Below are 20,000 nucleotides of genomic sequence, written 5' to 3'. Positions count from 1 at the left end.
GTGACAAAATGCATCCAAGGTAATAAAAAAAAGTCAACAAACGAACTAGATTCTTGTACCGGATCTCCTCTCTGGTAAACAAGAATACCCTGAAGACTCTGGCAGGAGCACTCATTCAAGGGTACTACGACTATGCTTGCACCTCATGGTACCAAAGCACCTCAAAGGCGCTAAAAACAAAATTACAAACATCTCAAAACAAACTGGTCAGACTACTGCTTGACCTTACTCCTAGAACCCACGCACCCCTGCCCACTTTGACAACCTAGTATGGCTTAGAGTAGACGACAGAGTACAGCAACTTGCAATGGGCCTGGTCTACAAGATACACTACACGACTAAGGTACCCATGTATATGTCAAAATACTTCCCAAAGGTCAGTGAATACCACAACCACAACACCAGAGGAGCTCCACAAATCATGTTAAACCCAGATTCGGCTCAAACAAGGGGACTAAACACGTTTCGCAATTATGCCACATCAATGTGGAACGCCCTACCCAAAGCTGTAAAGGAATGTGAATCCCTACCCACATTCAAAACCGATCTTAAAGAGCACCTACGGGAGGCTGCAATTCGAAACTGGCCACCGTAAATGTCCAAACCCCCCCACCCCCTCCCCCTCCTAATAGACAGTCTCCTCCCCACCGCATGTATATATTCTCTCCCCACCGTATGTATATTTCTCTCCCACCCACCCACCCCCTCCTAATGTACAGTCTCCTCCCCACTGTATGTATATATTCTCTCCCCACCGTATGTATATTTCTCTCCCACCCACCCACCCCCTCCTAATGTACAGTCTCCTCCCCACTGTATGTATATATTCTCCAGGGCGGAGCTAGGGGGTGGCTACCTGGGCTCAAGCCCCGGATGTATTCTGAAAAGCCCCGAATCTATTTAAAAAAAATAAAAAATAAATAAAAAAAATGTTTTTTTTTTTTTTTTTACAATTCATCATTGTTACATGAAAATATGTTTGCACCAGATTTAGCAGAAGCTAATTTCCATCTGTGGTCTATCCAGCTGCTAACTGTATTTGAGTGAGTTAAGTCTTGGTGTTATGGTAGACTCAGACCTAAGCTTTAAATCACAATCAACAAGTTGACAAAAACTTAATTCTTCCACCTTAGAAACATAGCTAAAGTACGGCATTTATAAATCAAAAGGACGCTGAAAACCAGATCCATGCCTTTATCTCAAGCCAACTCGACTACTGTAATGCACTCCTTACCGGCCTCCCGAAAAAATACGATGATAACTATTTTATTGCAATGCACTATTGCATTATTTTATTCTATTTGACTAACTATTTTATTGCACTGCACTATTTTACTTTGTATCAGTGAATCATAGACGCCTGGCCATAAGAGCATTCGGAGCATCTCTGCTCTCCCACTATTGAACTTGGGGAGCAAAGGTATGATCTTGCTCCACCACTTTTTGATTATATAAAAAATATGATATATCCCCCCTCAATATATAAATCTAACCATAACTACGTAACTACATAACTACTGAGTTTTATAGTGAAAAGAGCAGCTTTATTGGTCAAGATTGAAGGCTCTATATTGCAGGAAATTGCACGTACAGGTTCATTAAATTCAAAAAAAAATCTGTCGTGGAGGGGGTTGTGCCGGACCCCCTCCAAACCACCCCTTGCCTGCTCAAAAAAAATAAAAAAAAATTAAAAAAAATAAAATTAAAAATTAAAAAAATTTAAAAAAAAGTAAAAAAAAAAAAAGGGGGGGGGCCCATCTGGGCTAAGCCCCGGATCTCCTACAATCCTAAATCCGCCCCTGATTCTCTCCCCACCGTATGTATATTTCTCTCCCACCCACCCACCCCCTCCTAATGTACAGTCCCCTCCCCATCATATGTATATACTCTGTCAGGATCTATGGGTAACAGTACTGTATATTTCATATCGTATATGTCACAAATGTAACAGTACTAAATACCTGTATGTCATGTATGTCCCTATGCCATAAATGTCACTATGAATTGAAAATGGGGGACCCTGATAATGTAAACAAGACGAAAGTCTTTCTCAGGTCTGCATCCCCTTAACAATTGTGTGTATTGAGCCGTACTGTATTGTACCCATTCTGCAATCTGTTAAATAAAGTTTTCATTCATTCATTCATTCATTCACTGACTGACTGTTTACACACTCACGCAATGTTGGTGTCCCCATAACACATTCGGTTATGATATGGTTATGGTTAGGGATAAGGTTAGGGCTAGTTACAGAATGCATGTAAGTCTATGTAATGTCCCCGTATGTCACATAAACAAACATGTGTGTGTGTGTGTTTGTCTATCTGTCTATGCTTGCTTGTTATAACTATACATATCATGCATTATTATTAGGGCTGTCAGTTTATCGCGTTAATTAGATTAATTAATTACACAGCAAATTATCGCGTTATGAAAATTAACTAATTTTTTTTTGATTTTTTTTAATAATTTTTTTTAGCTCATTCATTCCATAAGAACGTAGAATACACATTTACAGAATTTTTTTTTATATGGTCCATTTGCATGTTCTTGGTATCTGATTCTAGGGACATCTATCTCAGGGAATGTATTTCCAGTGTCAGAAATACTGTGTCTGTTACTAGGCTTGAGTCAATTGTAATGAACCAAATGAGAATATCAATTACATTTTAATTTTTTTATCTTTGACTGTGAATAACACCATGCTCAAATTGACCAGACCTGAAAAATCTAAGCAAATTAATAGATGGAAGATGATTAAACAGAAGGTTTTGTAGATACAGTATACTGAATTCTGCCATCCGGACACATGCAATTTGAAATATGATTATAGAATATAGAATATCAGGCATAAAATGGTTATGCGATTAAAATGCGATTAATTAGATAAATTAATTACAAATCCTGTAATTAATTAGATACATTTTTTTTAATCGCCTGACAGCACTAATTATTATTATTGTGTTATACTGTGGTTTGTTCAGGTGCCAGCATGAGTGTGATTCTGGACCTGCCGTATGCAGTTTGCATCTGGATCTCAGCCGCCGTGGCCATCACCTACACCCTGCTGGGAGGGCTGTACTCAGTCGCCTACACCGACGTCATACAGCTCATCCTCATGTTCGTCAGTCTAGTGAGTTATTATCAACCATTTGTGTTTATTTTCTTTTTTGAATTATCTTTTTCCCCCTTCTCTTTTTGCGTTTTTCTCCCCTCCCAATGTTAGTCGTTATGCCAAATCCCAATCCCCCTTCCTGGTCGTTGCGCACTCTACCCCCTACCGTCGGTCCGGGAGGGCGGAGACTATCACATGCTTCCTCCGACACATGTGTAGCCAGCCCACCCACCGCTTCTTTTCACCTGGCAGCGCGGACTCTCACTGGGGGAGTGTAACGTGTGGAAGGTCACACTACCTCTCCTAGAGCCTTCCCTCGCTGTGCAGGCACCCCGACCGAACTGTAGGAGTCGCTGTTTTTACAACGACCAGGACCCACCCGGCTCACCGGCTTCCCACCCGCTAACACTGCCAATTGTGACCGGCACCTTGCATGGTCGCCTCCGCCATGAATGAAGAGTTTATCGCCGGCCACTAGAGGGCAGCGTCTCACTACTATCCGACCGGATATGCCGTGCTCCTATTCAGCATTGCAACTGACACTGAGGAGTGTGTTTCTTCAATGAATGTGTGAGTGAATGGGTAAAATGTGAGGAACAAAAATGTAAAGCGCTTTGGATAAAAGCTGTTATATAAATGCAGCCATTTCCCTGATATCTGTTGGTTGCTCCTCGTCTCGTAGTGGCTGTGTGTCCCTTTCATCCTGGTGAACTCGAGCTCAGTGGACATCACCACGACGGCCTTCAACCACACCTTCCAGGCCCCCTGGGTCGGCTCACTAGACGCCGGAAAAGCCGGGAGGTGGATCGATAATTTCTTACTGTTCGTGAGTAGAAAACGCTGTGGTAGAACCCCCCCCCCCTAATCAATACCCTCCCTTTGTCCCCTTTGTCTCCTTTTTTAAAAATCTTTATTTAGATGCAGAGCGTAGGGGTCTTGAGGGTGTGTATAGTTAGGGGGATTTCTCACTAACCATTCGGGGTCGAATCACAGCCCGATCGCACCCAAATAGGGTGTGGTCGTCCTACTGAGAACGCCCCCCCCCGTCCCCCGTCCCCGGGGACGCTGATTCGCTCCAAACCTGGACCGCTAGAATAGGTTGTTCCGGGTGCGCGCCAGTGGGAGCGGGGGGCGTGGTGTACAAGTGTAGTAACTTCCTAGCTTTAACTCCTACTCTGCGTTGTGATTTAAACCTTACAAAGCTTCTTAGAAGAACTACTCTTTCCAAATGCAGATAACCAATGTTTAATCTGGTTTCTGCTTACCCTGAGAGAGCACACGGCGCGGCCGTTGAAATGAAGCGAAGTCGGAGCAGTTTGAAAAAGGATCCGTTTTTTAATGAAAAAAGGATTTCAATCAGATTACAAATCAAATATTTGAAAGAATGGTGCAATGAATTCTACCGGGAGCAGTCGCTATGCCGAAGGTCAGTAGAATTCAGTCTAAACGTTCAATATCTAAAAAGCTTGTAGCTGCTCGTTGTTCGTTCTTCAAAGATGTTTTTGCTGCGTCCGTCTCTCTGCTGCAGGGTCCTCAATATCTAGTGGAGAAAAAGGGTGTGTTTGTTGCTTCCTGGGTCTGTGGGTTGTTTTTTTGTCTCTCCTGGCGAGGAGTTTTGGTTATCTACAATTTAGGCTCCGCCTCTAATTTTACGGCAAGCGGGCGTTTCCAAAACTCGCCTCGAGCGTTTCTATTGGAGAACACTTATTCTCAGCTCTCATTGGCTAACTCACTACCGTGACGTTTTGAACTAATTTAGGTCACGGAGTGGCTTCAAATGGTCTTTTCTTTGATCAACTGCTGCTTTGTTTTAGCTGAGACAATCTGGCGTCTCTCAAGGCAGTTTCTTTGTATTCAATTTGTTTGGACCATTTGCCTAGGGCCCTGGGTTGTAAAATCACCCATGTTTATTGACTTTCCCAGGAAGATCAAACGAGACACTATCTCTCACTCAATCAGCATCTGCCTGCTTCAACACCCCTTTTAGGAAGTCTTGAGCCAAGCAGCTGCGTTATCAAATCAGCGATGTGTCTCGTTTCTTTTGTTTATAGAGGTAGAGGAGCGAGGGAAAATAGTGAATGTATTTTACCTGTTGGTGTTTTTGCCATTCTGCTTTGTTGTACATATACACAGTTTGCTTTTTGACGGAAATCTACCACAGTTCCCCGGTTTGGGGATTAATGATCCCCAATATACTTGTTAGTATTTTCTCAAACAAACTGTTTACAATTACCTTAACCTTACTGTTTAGCCTAATTTCCTCAGAGCCAAACCTTTCCAGAATCCTTCTGACTCATTTTCCATATTTGTTAGTATCAATTGCTTTCAACACCCACATTAGCTCCCTCCTCCACTGACCGACTATGAATCCATTTTTGTTTACACAGTTCTCTATTCACTCACACCGTTTAACAATTTCCACTCATTTGCCGGTTATACACAATGTATCAGTTATATCAATTTCACTTCAGTCTAGGTCCGTCCCTTTATACAAAAAGATGATCGTACCAATTACCAGGTTTAGACTATACTTATGTGTTTTTTAACCAAATGTGTCTGTTTTGTGCAATTCACTCTGAAAGAAAAGACCTTACATTGCATTTACTATCTAAACATTTCTAAAAAAGGAGAGAGCTCAGCTAATGAAAAATGAAAAATTAATATGTACACGCCCTCTCCAAGGCCTATCAGTTACACTATCCCTTCTTTCGCCTATGTATACCGTTTAGGCTTCTGGATGACTCGTTTTGGTCGAGTATCTTGTTCCGGGCTTGTGCTAAGCACTGGTTCCTCCGGTTCTTCTGGTACCTTCTCCAAGTCCACAGAGGAGAAATTATTATGTTCCAATTCATAATCTTCTCCTCTGTCTGGTTCCTGTAAAAAACCTTCATCTTCTACTGGTGGCCAATCGTGGCCCCCTCGGTCTGGCTCGCCATAATCATCCGGGTCTTCCCCATCGTTTGGGGTTAGCGCCGCCTTCACTTCGCCTTCGTGTAACGGTTGCGACGCCCCGGTTTTACCTCAAGGTCTTGTGGTTCAGGTTCCCATTCTTGGTCCGTATTGATTGCTTTTACACAATGAGTAACGTGAAACCACATAGGCGATCCTTGAATTTGTAAAGCCCTCTCGGTGGCTCGAACGACTTTGTATGGCCCTTCTCGTCTCGCGCCAAACCACTTGCGTCTAAATACTTTTACATAAACGTAGTCGCCTGGTATGATTTGAGGTGTAGTCTGCCTATTCACCTCCTCCCCGGTTTCATGCTCCTGTCTACTGGAGACATGAACCAGAATACTTTTGTGTATCTTTGACATGTATTTTACGTACTCACGCATGTCGTTGTCCAGGATGTCCAAACTCGGACCTTTGCCTGTCGCGCGCAAACCTGGTACTACCATGCAGCGACCTAACATCATTTCGTGCGGTGTCAGACGCAGACCGCGAATTTCGCTCGAACGACAAGCCATCAAAGCTAAAGGGAGAGCGTTTAGCCAATTCAAGCCTGTGTGTTGACAGATCTTTACCAATTTGTTTTTTAGTGTCCCGTTCATGCGTTCCACCAACCCCTGGCTCTGCGGATGATAAACGGCCCCCAATCGCTGTTTTATGCCTAAAGCCTTTACTGCTAACTCGTTTTTGACCGTTTTCTTCTTGTTGTACCTTGTGCTAACCACAGCCTCTCCTTTGTTGTGTGCAGGTCTCGGTACTGTTCCGATTTTCCACAGAAGGAAACGATTTTCCCTCTGTCCTTTTTTGCATTTTGGATTATTATTTACAAAACACATAATAGATTGGAAACATTTATTTTCGCAGATACATTCTCTACTGTTCTGCATTTTGACAATACATTTTTCTCCAAATCATTTATCTATGTATTTTACAGCTTCTTACGTTAGCATTCAATCAAATCACCTTTGTCTCATTTTTATTTTATTTTTTTTGCTGTACTGTTTTACTAGATCAAATATCTCAAGCTCAACACAACTACCTACACCCTTAAAAGTGGAATATTCATTATTTCACTATCAATACCTTGTTTCCCGACAGCTCCTCGGTCCGGACAGCCAGCTCTAGACGAGGCCAATCACCAACAGAACCTATGTGCATGGTCAACAAACCACAGTCCCTTTAAACACACATCACACACACTCCGCCAGCTTTCAACAAGCCGGTGCAGAGCCTCCCATAAGTCAATCATCAAATTCACATGTCTGCACCCTACATGAACACTATCTGGCCAATTTGCGACCAAAAACCTACAGAGCTTTCTATAGACAGAGAAATATGTTTCCCCAACACTTACCATAACCCAACATGTGACACAACCCCCCAGATTCTACCTCTGGACTCTTAATGAGCGGAAAACAAACCATGAACCAGCTCCCGTCCATTCTCAGTTTCCAGCTCATTATATCAGACTTCCTACCAGTCTCGCTGTGTCACCACCACCTGCTATCCCTGACCGGCGAGAGATCCCTCCCAGCCAGCCAGTTCCTAAAAAATATAGTCAAACAAAAACAAAGAAAATTGCAAATAAACAAAAATTGTGAGTGCCTACATGCTACACACCCATCCAACAGAATTAACTATCATCTAGAGGCATAAATACCCCCGCAACAAAATTAAATAGTCCTTTGTTTCCAACTCTGTCTAACATTAAATGTTCCATTGTTCCTGTCTAAAACCATGAATTTTTTTTAGTTTGATTAGCCCATGCAATATTCAGTTACGTCATCCCTCTATAGCCCCAACTTACCCTGGTTAGTCTTCCAAACCATTTTAGTAACTCGCACACCTAATCAAACCTTATCTATGTATCCTCATCTCTATCCTTATTCTAATCAGTCTCATTCTCTACCGACTGAGCTAGCCGGGCCATTGTTCGCATTCTGGTCTTGGACTCGGGGTTGACCTTGGTCTTGCCAAGTTCTTTCCTGGTCTCCCCCTCTGGCTTGACAGTCCTGTCCACACTCCCGTGAGATATGACCAGTCTCCCCACACGTCCAACACACCACCTTCCGCACCGGGAATCCATTCGGATTCCGGCCTCTGCCTCCACCTTTTGGTCGTGGTTGCCACCCTTTGTCACATGACCGAGCGAGATGGCCGATCTCCCCACAATACCAGCACACAGCCGCCGCCAGCCTCCCAGGCGGTCCCAGTTTACCACGACCCCCGCAGTCTCTCGGCTGGCATCCCACAGTCCTCGCCAGGTCCACCCCTCTCCTGTCCTCTGGTCGCATGTCCTGTTGCCTGGAGGAGAGAGGGGCATACCTGTCCTTTTCTGCTGCCTCTCCTCGGCCCTTCCCTTGTTGGGAGGGGCCTAGAAACTCACCCCTCCTGCGGTTTTGTTCACCCTGTCGCGGCCCAGTTCCCTGTCCGGGCAACGGAGCACAGGGCACTCTTTGATCACGGCGGCCTAGGTCAGACGCCCGAAGCATGATCTCAACAGCTGTCGCTTCTAGTAGCGCAGCCTTTCTTGCCAGTTCTCGTCCCAATCTCTGAGTCTCGTGTGCGGCTTGACCGATCTCCAGCTGTGTCTTCATCAGATCTCGATGAACTGCCTCGTGTTGTTCGAACGCTGTCACAAACGCTCTCTGTTGTCTATAGGATGCTGCCTCTTCCCCCATCTCAGCACTGGCGGTTTGACTTCCCATCGCTGGGCTGGGCCGATGTTGAGGTAGCTGTCGATGGACAGCACAGGGTTGGTTCTGTTCCGGACGGCTTTGGGGAACAGCCTGTGGCAGCAGCTCTGCAGAAAGGTCTCCAGCAGGAACTGGGCCGGGGCGGCGAGGAGGGTCTGCTCGCTGTCTGGAGCACACACGTACTGGAACGGGCTGATGGGGGAGGGGTTCTCCATCACCATGTGTTTGGGTTTGACCACAAAGTCGTTGTGTCCTCCGAATGGAATGTGTTTCTTCTCGCCTCTCATCTTGGCTTCGGTGCTGAGGGCAGGGTGGACATGGGAAACGGGTGGGCTGTAGAAGCTGTTCGTGTATTCCATACCTGCTGTCGGTCTCAGTTCCAGCCATCCGGCCAGAGTGGACTTCGCGGGACCGCTGTAACAACGCCGCCCTCCTCAGTCTCTTTTTCTGTACCTTGGTTAAACTGCAGTCGCCTGCAATGGACACTCCAGCTTGAACCGGTTCTGGTTGGAGTAACACCGTTGTCACTGGTTCACTCCCCTGTATTGGAACCAAAGTCAACATTTCAAGTCCTTCTGTCGTACTGGTCACATGAGAGAAGTCCATATTCCAATTCCAATCAATCAGATCATCACTGGTAAAGTCTATCTGGGAAATGTCTGCAGAGGCTCTCGGCCTTCTCCCCCCAATGGCCTGATCACTAAGGCCCTTTTCCATATTGTTGTTGTTGTTATTCTATTGTTAATAATATTGCATTTACCGCTCCAGTTGTTCCTATCAATGTTCCACTAAGGTGAACTTCCTATGTTACTGTCATTCATTCCACTTCAAACACTCCTGCAATTACCGTTTGAAAAAACAAGTTTCTCTGTCTTTCACTATTTCCACTTACTTGAGTTAAAACACTCACACTGTCAAATTTCTACTGTGCAGACAAGGATTGATAACTGGCTTATCATTCATACTTATACCAAGGCTCATTACAGCCGTTTCCCCAGCTGGTTATGGAAATCGTTCAGAGCTCCTGTCCAGTCGAGCACCTGTACAGAAAGAAAGCAAAAACATCCAGACTTAATACAGTGGCATTTCCCTGTTATTTCCACTATTCGTTATGCATTGGAAATGTCGGGCAACACTATACTAAAATATTTAGAGAGACACAGTGTGATCTGTTTGAAAATAACGATATAACGATACAGCTTATCTCGTTCGATCTCTGTCAACACACTGGGTTCCTATTTTTTGTTGAATCTCCGCTCTCCTTTACTTCCGCTTGATCCTGCTCCAATTCTGATACTCCTCGGAAAACCAAAACATCTTGATTAATATAGTTACATTCATTTTTCACATTCTTTTCCATTATTTAGTACCACACCCCCCAGGGGACACCTGTCACCCAGACACGTGTCCCCCAGAGGTAATCTAAAGAATGCCACAGACGCCGCGCCACGCACGCCGTGAGGTGTCAACCCTGTTTACTGAAGAGACCTTGACAGCCCCTCCACAGTGGTCTAAACCCACCTCACCACAGGTACACAGCAGTCAGCATCCCGGCAACCTCTCCCGTCCTTCAGGCCAGTATCCCCAGAGTCCAGTGCCCTGCCGGACGGCCATGCATAGCCGACCAGACCCAACACCGAACCCCGGGTACACCGCCCCACATCATACAGTCACTCCACACGTACCTACTATGGGGGAAAAAAACACAATTGTACACACAACCCTATCTCGTCAACTGCAACGCACGGTCGTCCAGGAACGTCCCCCGCCTCACACCCACACGCACGCCCCGGCCCTCCCACTCCCCAACCCTGAATGTCCACCACCCAGATCAGAGAATAGTCGCCAGCGCGGACGCCGGGCACCACGGCTTTATCGGAACGCCCACACCTACCCTGCCACCCTCCGCGCCATCCTTTATCACCATCATCGCATACGCAGGTGCAACGCAGAACCAGCCGCGCCGAGAGTCCTGAACACGTACGTCACACACACCCTGATAACATTCACACAAACTACTATAACCGCAAACATCACCACAGCACACAGCAAATACTTAGCAATTGTCCATCCTATATAACCCAACCAACTTTGACCCCAGCCCTCCCACGAGTCCTCCCGCGTGGGCTGCATCTCCCTAGTAATATTCTTCAAATGCTCTATAACCTCCTGTATGCCGCCTATGTCATTTTCGGGGATAAATGTGCAGCATTCCTGACCAATCAATGCACACGTGCTTCCTGAACTCGCCAACAGGAAGTCCAAACCCGTCCTTGACTGCAGCTCCATCAGTCTTAAGGACCGTAACTCTTGAGCCTCCAGGGCCATACCTCTCGCGGTCGTAGCCGTCATATCCTCAAACACGCGAGCTAGATGGTCCAGTTCACCCATGTTTGCATACGTCCCCCACCAGGGAAACGCCACCCTGAAAAAATGGTCCGCATCCATCATCCTCCTCCTCCTTGACTTGGGAATCGTCGGCAAAACATCTGACACCCTCATAGCTGGCACCAAATACCCCAATGCACACCTACCCCTCCACTTAATAGGCAACGCCGCGTACGCATACTCCGCTTTGACCCTTTTAACCTCCTTCCAGTTAAGAGTACCCTCCTCCCGTTCGGATGCACTCCTTCCCCTACTTAGATGCACCTCTCCCCGTAAGGTTTAGGCAGTCCGCTACGACGCAACAACCAGCTCCTTTCTTAGGACTGCCTTGTCCGACGTCGGCCCCTCTCCCCCAACAGAGATGCAGGTCTCCACTTCCGGCGGTAAGGTCTCCTCACATGAACGGAAGAAGTCCCCTTATTTTACCTTCAGGTGCAGTTTAAGGCTGGGTCCCTTTCCAATCTTAGGAGAGACAATCCAGATACCTCTGAATTGACACCCCTCATCCCTCTGCTTCCCAGCATTTTCTTTTCAAAAACACTGATCACAGAAGCACAACTTGCCTACTAACCCTGTATCGGCTAGTAAGGTTACTGTGGCCTGACTGTACATTGAGCCAGGTGCATTTATGGTCTCTGCCATAACGCTCTCCCAACCGGCTGGCGACCCAGTCGATAGCGACCTCATAGTCCGTCATCAAGTCAGGACCCCAAGCGGCTGACTGTCCGTAGTACCTATCAGCCACTCAGTTTAGAAACCGACGGTCTTGTCCCCACCCCGCTTGCTCTGGGCATGGAAATATTGACCGTTTTCGCCAGCCTTGCCTGTTCACGGCAGGAGCTGTGCCCCCTCCGGTGCACCGCCCTGCTCCTAGGTGTGGACTGTCGCCCACGTACCACCCAGTGCCCACACCAACTTACGTGCGACGTTTCCTGGGCCGACTAGGCGGTGCCACAGTGGTATGTTATTTCATACCTCGTTACGCACGAGGGCCTTCAGTTTCTCCCCAGCACTATAGGTTTGTGTTTAACGTGCGCCCAGACTCTTGCGAGCCCACTGCCGCCTGTTGAAGGCTAGAGGTTCGGGGTGCCTAATCCCCTCCCTAACCCCCAAAACCTATCGCCTTATTCGACCCCAACCCCCGGCCCAAATACCTCAACATCTTATCATGACCCACCCCGTCGCATGGGCCGGAGAGAGGCACGTCCCTCAACACGTTGGCATGACACTTCGTTAAGGGGTGCGCAATCAAAGGAAGACCTGCGTCGGCCGCCAGCGGGGCCAAGCCACACACATAACAATCCGACCTATTCGCTGCCTTAGCCACAGTCCTCGCCATCCCCAAAAACAGATTACCGCGACGGTCTGGCTGCGACCTCCTACCCACTATCACCACCTCTGGCTGTTCAGGTCGCAGATATGGATCATACATTATAGTACCGATCAACACACACAACCAAATCATTGCCACGGCACACCCCCGAAGCACCCGCCTACTACTGTCACTCAAACCAGGAACCATGTTTGTCTGTTCCTTCCTCTTCTTCTTCCCTCTGTCACCGGCGCGTATCCTAATATGTCCTGCAATCCCCACAAACAACAACACAACTTTATAACCAGACATACCACAGTCCACTGACATGAGGACCCCAACCTAAACACAATACCAGGACAAGAAAAAAGGCCGCAATGAAATCGCCAACCGGCCAAGAGAGGACCAGGCCAGAGGGAAAACATGTATCCCCATGCCGGTCCTCAGAAGGAAGAGGGGGTAGAGAGAGAAGGGCTCAGCGAGCGGGGCAAAGGATGGAATGGGGGCAGAAGGGAACTGGGAGAGAGGGGGGAAAAAGGGAGAGAGAGAGAAAAACATGCAGAATGGGGCGGGGGGGGGGGGGGGTTTAAAGGAAAATCAGGAGAGGGGGGGGGGTCTTTGCGGGGGGGGGGGTTTAAAGGAAAATCAGGAGAGGGGGGGGGGGGGGGTCTTTGGAACAGACCTGTCCCAACCCATAAAACACATCACACTATATGCCATACTCTGCACTGCCCAAACGCCTCCTATTTGAGAAGGAGGAAGAGAGAGAGAGGGAGAGAGAGAGAGAAAAGAAAGAAAGTTAGAGAAGAGATAGAAGTGAAAGCGAGGAGTCGGGGTACAGGGAGTGTAGGGAGAGAGATAGAGAGGGGGAGAGATGGAAGGAGGGAGCAAGTATTAAGAGAGGGGGAGAGAGAGGGAAGGAGGGAAGGAGACAGAGAAGGGGACAGAGATAATCAAGCGAGAGGGGGGGAGAGAGAGGGAAAGAGAGAGGGGGAGAGAGAGAGAGAGAGAGAGGGAGAGAGAGAGAGAGGGGGAGAGAGAGAGAAAGAGAGAGAGAGGGGGAAAAAGAGAGAGAGAGAGAGAGAGAGAGAGAGAGAGAGAGAGAGAGAGAGAGAAAGAGAAGGGGAGAGAGAGAGAGAAAGAGGGGGAGTGATGGAAGGAGGGAGTGACAGGTAAGAGAGGGGGAGAGAGGTAGGGAGCTGAGCGATCATGGAGTAGACGTGTTTCACAGGAGCTCCCTTCTACCGTGCTGAATATACGTTTCTCCCCATTAGTCTTTATTTTATTTTTATTTGTTTTTTATCTGTTTGCTAGGTCGTCGTGTTTAGTATACATTCAACAACTTTTTTCGACTTTCTACGATGGCGGGGGTGGAAACCAGAGCCATGAAAGAATTAGGCACGACACCGACACCGCCGAGCATGGCCGCACCGTCTCCCGCTGTCGGGGAGTTAAGCGAAGCTGTACTCTTGGTCATGACCAAGCTACACGCAGACTCTGAGACACGCATCGCTGAAGCACAGAAGAAAGTACACGCAGAATCTGAGGCACGCATCGCTGAAGCACAGAAGAAAGTGTTGGCGGATTTCTGTATCAGCCTCCGTCGTGAGATATCAGAAGAAATATGGCTGGCGGTAGTCCCGCTGACAGACAAGATGGAGACGATTCACGCTGCCTCATCGGCTAATGCTAACGAACTAGCCATGCTAACGACGGAGGTATCATCACAGTGTGAGAAGATGGCGGGTCTTGAATCCGCCCTGCTGGCTAGGCAGGCTGAAGTCAACAAACTACAGTCGGCGATGGAGGAGATGCAGTCCCGGGATAGACGCCACAACGTCAGGATTGTTGGAGTACCGGAGACCAGCGGTGAAGGCCGTCTCTCTGAGACCATGCCCGAACTGCTGCAGAAGATACTAGGGACGGACGTCCTCCCCTCGCCTCCTATCTGTGAGTCGGCCTACAGAGCGGGCAGGTTTTCTCCCGGCGTGAACAAAGAACCGAGGCCCATCATAGTCAAGCTGAACAGACTCCAACAGAGAGAAATCATCATGCGGTCGGCTCGTACCAGAAGGGGTACTCTGAGGATTGGCGATCACAAAGTGGCCATTTTCGAGGACTTTACACCGGAGGTTCAAGCTCAGAGAGCCGAGTACAAGGTGGTCCTGACTAAGCTATGGAAACTAGGCCTGAGGCCCACGTTATTCGCTCCCGCGAAACTATCTGTGTTGGAGAAGGTCGGTGGTCAGCGTTTGTTTTGGTCGTTGGCTAAAGCGAAGGAATATCTCGCGGAGACACCCGAGTCTGTTGCTTGATATCTATGGAGGGTGAGTGACTTGGCGGTTTGGGCCTATATACATTGATTAGGTCGACTATTCACAAACACTTGCTGTCATGCCCAGACATGCTAACTGTCCTCTGCCCATCCAACTAGCGGGGCTTCCCAATGACTTCTGTTACTTGCTAAAGCTGACCTCATGGTCGTACTTGTGTATCGCCTCTTTGGAAGCTAACGAGCTAGCTGAACAATGTACATAGTAGGCTAACGTGCTATCCGGATTCGTCACTAGCTTACGCGCTAGCCTCGGGCTAGCCAGCGGGCTTCGACTATGGTCTGCGCTGAGACATTCGTTAATGGTTACGTATTTTGGTTGCTGTTGCTGCTCAAAGGGACATTGGTTTGCACAGTTCAAGAGTGACCGAGTCCCTAACTAACTTCTGGTATGCTTTTTATTTTTATATCCAGGTTGTTTTGAGCTTTGGTGATCCAAAGTAGATGCCAAGGTCGGTTGAATATGCATATACAATATTTGATAACAGGTTGGGTCGGGTATGGCTTGCACTTCATGGCTATATGGTTATATGGCTTGCACTCTAGCCATTACCCTCTCTTCCTTCCTTTTTTTCTTTTTTCTTTCCTATTGTCGATGTCATCTATATGCGCGATTTAAATGTGATCCGGTTCTACCTTGGACTAACTGCTGACTCGCCTTAATTTTGTTTTGAATTTTCCGTGAGGCACTTATGCTATAAAGTTGATACATTAATATGCAGACTCCAAGGTAGATGGTTACAGGTTGATGCTGAGTAATTATATAATAATTATCGTCGCTGTTTTAATGGCATTTGAATGAGCAATTTAACTGTGATCCGATCCTACCTTGGACTAACTGCTAATCCTTAAATGTGTTTTGAATTTTCCGTGATCCACTTATGCTATAACGTTGCGACATTAATATGCAGACTCCAAGGTAGTTGGTTACAGGGTTGATGCTGAGTAATTATATAATAATTAGTGTCGCTGTTTTAAGGGCATTTGAATGAGCAATTTAACTGTGATTCGATCCTACCTTGGACTAACTGCTCCGACCGATATCTTTATTGAAACAATGTATGATGACAGGTGGTGTCAGGTGTTGCCTATTACCATCCCCGGATTGATTAATGAATGATTGTGTTTAATTCTATTCTTACATAGGTTAGGTCATTCAGCCGCTGTGCCTGATCAGAGGGACGGCTAAAGGGGTGCACTTTGACCATAACCTTTTTTTTTCCCTTCCTCCTTTTTTTTGGTCATTGTTTAATTGACACTGTTCACACAATTTTGCACAATTAACCTGTGACCCGAACCTGCCTTAGACTATCGGCTGGGATGCTTTAATTTAATTTTGTATTGAATTTTCCTATACCTTTTTGGGCTATAACAATGTGATGTTGAAGCGCAGATTCGGAAATAGAGGGCTGCAGGTTGATGCAGAGTTATTATTTAATAATGGCTATTTTTACCATTATGGTTGTCTCATGTTGGGGCCAGGGCTCAGGTGGTTTTCGACCGATATCTTTATTGAATTTTATTTTATAATATTTGTGTTTATTGGACTAGTGGGGGTTTACTTAGGGGTTTATCTAGAGGGGGGTGGGAGTGGGAAGCGTCTTATTGATCCATGTCTCTAGTGGGAAGTGATAGGAAGATGACCATCCTCAGTGGATGGGGCATAGGGTGGGGATTGGAGAGTGGGTATAGAGGAACTTATAGTAGGACGGGTGGGTTAGGGTTTAGAGTAGAAGGAGGGGGGGCTGTAGCTGGGGTGGTATTTTTATGTGTTCTATGTACTGTTGTCTTATATATGTGTAAGTGTTCCTCCTCTGAACTCCTGGGATTGACCGTCCGGGCCCGCCGGGATCGGCACCTCTGTACTCAGCCTGGCTGCACGGGTATGTTCTCTACGCACTTATACAAGCTCGACCATGGCTAAATTGAATATTTTAATTTGGAACGCAGGAGGGCTTAACGCCCCACACAAGCGTGCCAGTGTCCTTTGGCTATTGAAGAGGAGAAATATTGACCTTGCTCTCCTTAGTGAGACGCATTTAATGGTAGGTGACGTGTCAAGACTGGCAAATCGGCAATATCACGTTATCTCCTCATCCTCAGCCGATGATAAGACGAAAGGAGTAGTCATAGTTACAAGACGTAACCTTGATATCAAAATCTTGGATGTATGGTCGGACACGGAGGGAAGGATTACTATAGCAAAAGTTGAATTCTTGCATAGGAAGATGGCTATAATAGCATTGTATGCTCCTAACACATTTGATTCAGCGTTCTATAATACAATCACGAAGAATATGTTGGAACTTAATGGATACGCTCTCATTGTGGGTGGCGATTTTAATGCGTGCTGGGATGCGGAGATGGATAGGTCCGGGACCTCTGAAACGAGCGACCAGAAACGGGCCTCTGAGGCCCTCAGGATGTGGGCCAAAGACACGGGGCTCACAGACCTCTGGCGCTTATGCAACCCCACCCTCAGAGATTACTCTCACCTGTCAGCCAGACACAAAAGCTTCTCTCGAATTGACTATGCATTCGCGTCCCCTAATATGTTTGATAGTTTCGATGTCTCATTGGTTCCCTTGGCTCTCTCAGACCACAAGGGGATTTTCCTTACGGCAACCTTTGGCAGGCTCTCCGCAAGAGCCCCCAGATGGCGTTTTAATTCGACCTTGCTAAAGAACGATGACTTCTGTTCTGAGTTCAGGAGTAAACTAGCTGAATTTTTGCAGATCAACGTTGGCACGGTAGAAGACCCTAGGGTCCTGTGGAACGCATTGAAAGGATTCATCAGGGGTCATGTCACACTATTTGCCTCCAATTTGCGAAAATCCCGGTCAAAAAAGCTAGAAGGACTGGAATCATTATATGCGGACCTATACGCATCCTTGCAAACTGACTATAATGAACGACTAAACACACAACGTAAGATAGTCAAAAAAGAAATAAACTCCATACTTAAACAACAGTCTGAGTTCTTAATACATAGGACAAGACAAAATTACTATTTTCACGGCTCCAGACCTAGCCATCTATTGGCAATGAAAATACGCTCAAATGATCATTTCTCAGATATCCCCTCGATTAGGACGAGCCAGGGTGCAGTCACTACTGATTCGAAAAAGATCAATGACACTTTTAAAGAGTTTTACTCACAGTTATATAGCTCAGAGGGTAATCTGGATGACTCTAGATTTGAATCGTTCATTGGCGGGCTTGAGATACCCCACATTTCTGAGGAAGAGGCCAAGGAACTGGGGAGACCGATTACTCTCGTAGAATTGAGGGAGACTATTGTTGAAATGCAGAGGGGTAAGGCGCCAGGCTGGGATGGTATTCCACCCGAAGTGTATTTAGCTTTCTGGGACCAACTGGGTCCATTGATGCTCGATATGATCAATTACGCTATCGAACAAGGGGAGTTCTCAAGAGATGTCAATATGGCGTTGATTTCTTTACTTCTCAAAAAGGACAAAGATCCCAATGATTGTGGTAGCTATAGACCCTTGAGTCTTCTCGGGGCCGATTTAAAGGTGTTTGCCAAGGTGCTGGCCCGTCGCCTGCAGAGATTTATGTCTGTATTGGTACACTGCGATCAAACTGGTTTTATCCCGGGGCGTCTGGCTGCAGATAATCTTAGGAGGCTGTTGCATGTAATCGATAACAGTAAAGACAATACAACTCCATCCACAGTTCTGTCTTTGGATGCCATGAAGGCGTTTGACAGACTTGAGTGGTCATACCTGTGGAAGGTACTTGAGGTCATGGGTCTTGGAAAGAGTTTTATTCATATGATTAAAGTCCTGTATGCCTCGCCGTCTGCGATGATACTGACAGGCAAAAACTGTTCCACACTCTTTCCAGTCTCCAGATCTTCTAGACAGGGTTGCCCTCTGAGCCCGGGACTGTTCGCGCTTTCCCTCGAACCTTTGGCCCAATTTATTAGGCAATCGGAGGACATCGTCCCCATAATGGTCAACAATACTCCACACAAAATTGCTCTCTATGCGGATGACCTGCTGATTTTCATGGACGACCCCTCCCGGTCGGCCACAAAATTATTGAGGATAATCGACGACTTTGGTAAATTGTCAGGTTTTAAGATTAACTGGAACAAATCAGCCTGCCTACCTCTTAATGAACTGGCCAAGGCGGTACGACTACCAGCTGATATCCCCATAGTAGAACATTTTAAATACCTGGGCATAGAGATATTCCCCACGCTGAACCAAACTACTAAGTACAACTTCACGGGTACTTATGATAAAATACGCCAGGATCTAGACAGGTGGTCGTCCCTTCCTAACTCCTTACAAGCCCGGGCTTCCATAATCAAAATGAACATCCTGCCTAGGATAAATTTTATTAGCTCAATGCTCCCCCTGCCCCCTCCAATAGACCACTGGCGCAAGGTACAATCGATGGTATCTAAGTTTGTCTGGAATAACAAACGCCCGAGAATCAAAAGGGCTACTACTCAACGTAGGAAACAAGATGGGGGCCTCGCAATCCCTGATTTTAAACTTTATTTCTGGTCCTTTTCACTGAGACCTCTGATGTGCTGGCTAGACCCTGTAGAGGCTGTATCGTGGCGCTCCTTAGAAGCGGCGGCGGTGTCTCCGCTAAGATTGCAGGATGTAGTGTACTCCACTGTCTCTATTGCGAAATGCCGGCTGAGGTATGGACCGATCATTACTCACGTGATCCAAACGTGGCGTAATGTACAGAGGTCGTGTGGGGTTAAATGCCCTTGGCACCTGGACTCCCCAATTTTTAATAACCAGCAATTACTTGTTGGACACAAGCCGGTTAATATTCCTCAATGGCAAAGGAGGGGAGTGCATACTCTGGAGGATATTTATGATAAGAACGGCCTCCGTGCGTTTCAGGACTTAAGAGAATTTTATGATCTTCCTGGCGAGTCCTTCTTTCTTTACCTTCAACTAAGGTCAGCACTGAGGGCGCATGGCGTACCGTGGGCTCAAGCTTTGCAACCACACCCCTTCCTCAGGCTCATAGTGGACAGAACGACATCCAGAGGGTTTGTCTCAGACTTTTATACGCTCTTAATTCAATCCACGTATAAAAATTTATCATTGGATACAATCTGGCGTGTGGATATCCCGGAGTTGGACCCCGAGTTTGACTGGGATGATGTTTGGGCAAATGTGGCATTATCTTCCCGCAACCCCAATCACCAGCAAA

At 46.7% G+C, this 20,000-nt stretch overlaps 1 protein-coding gene across 1 annotated transcript in view; it reads left to right on the top strand.

Moving 5' to 3' along the window:
* Window positions 1-2,992: 2,992 nt before the first annotated feature.
* The window catches only part of LOC311248374 (high-affinity choline transporter 1-like), a gene marked incomplete at both ends in the record, with an annotated part of 28,410 nt that continues 11,402 nt past the window's right edge, over window positions 2,993-20,000 (top strand). The window contains 2 exons of the mRNA XM_084339265.1: window positions 2,993-3,133; window positions 3,798-3,941. Coding sequence (XP_084195391.1) covers window positions 2,993-3,133; window positions 3,798-3,941 — 285 coding nt within the window. The remainder of the gene's footprint in view (window positions 3,134-3,797; window positions 3,942-20,000) is intronic.

This window comes from Notolepis coatsorum, assembly GCF_963971535.1.
Source record: "Notolepis coatsorum genome assembly, contig: SCAFFOLD_1883, whole genome shotgun sequence".
Classification (NCBI taxonomy): Eukaryota; Metazoa; Chordata; class Actinopteri; order Aulopiformes; family Paralepididae; genus Notolepis; species Notolepis coatsorum.
The sequence above is the reverse complement of the archived record's forward strand: the minus strand, read 5'-3'. Positions and strand labels throughout refer to the sequence as shown.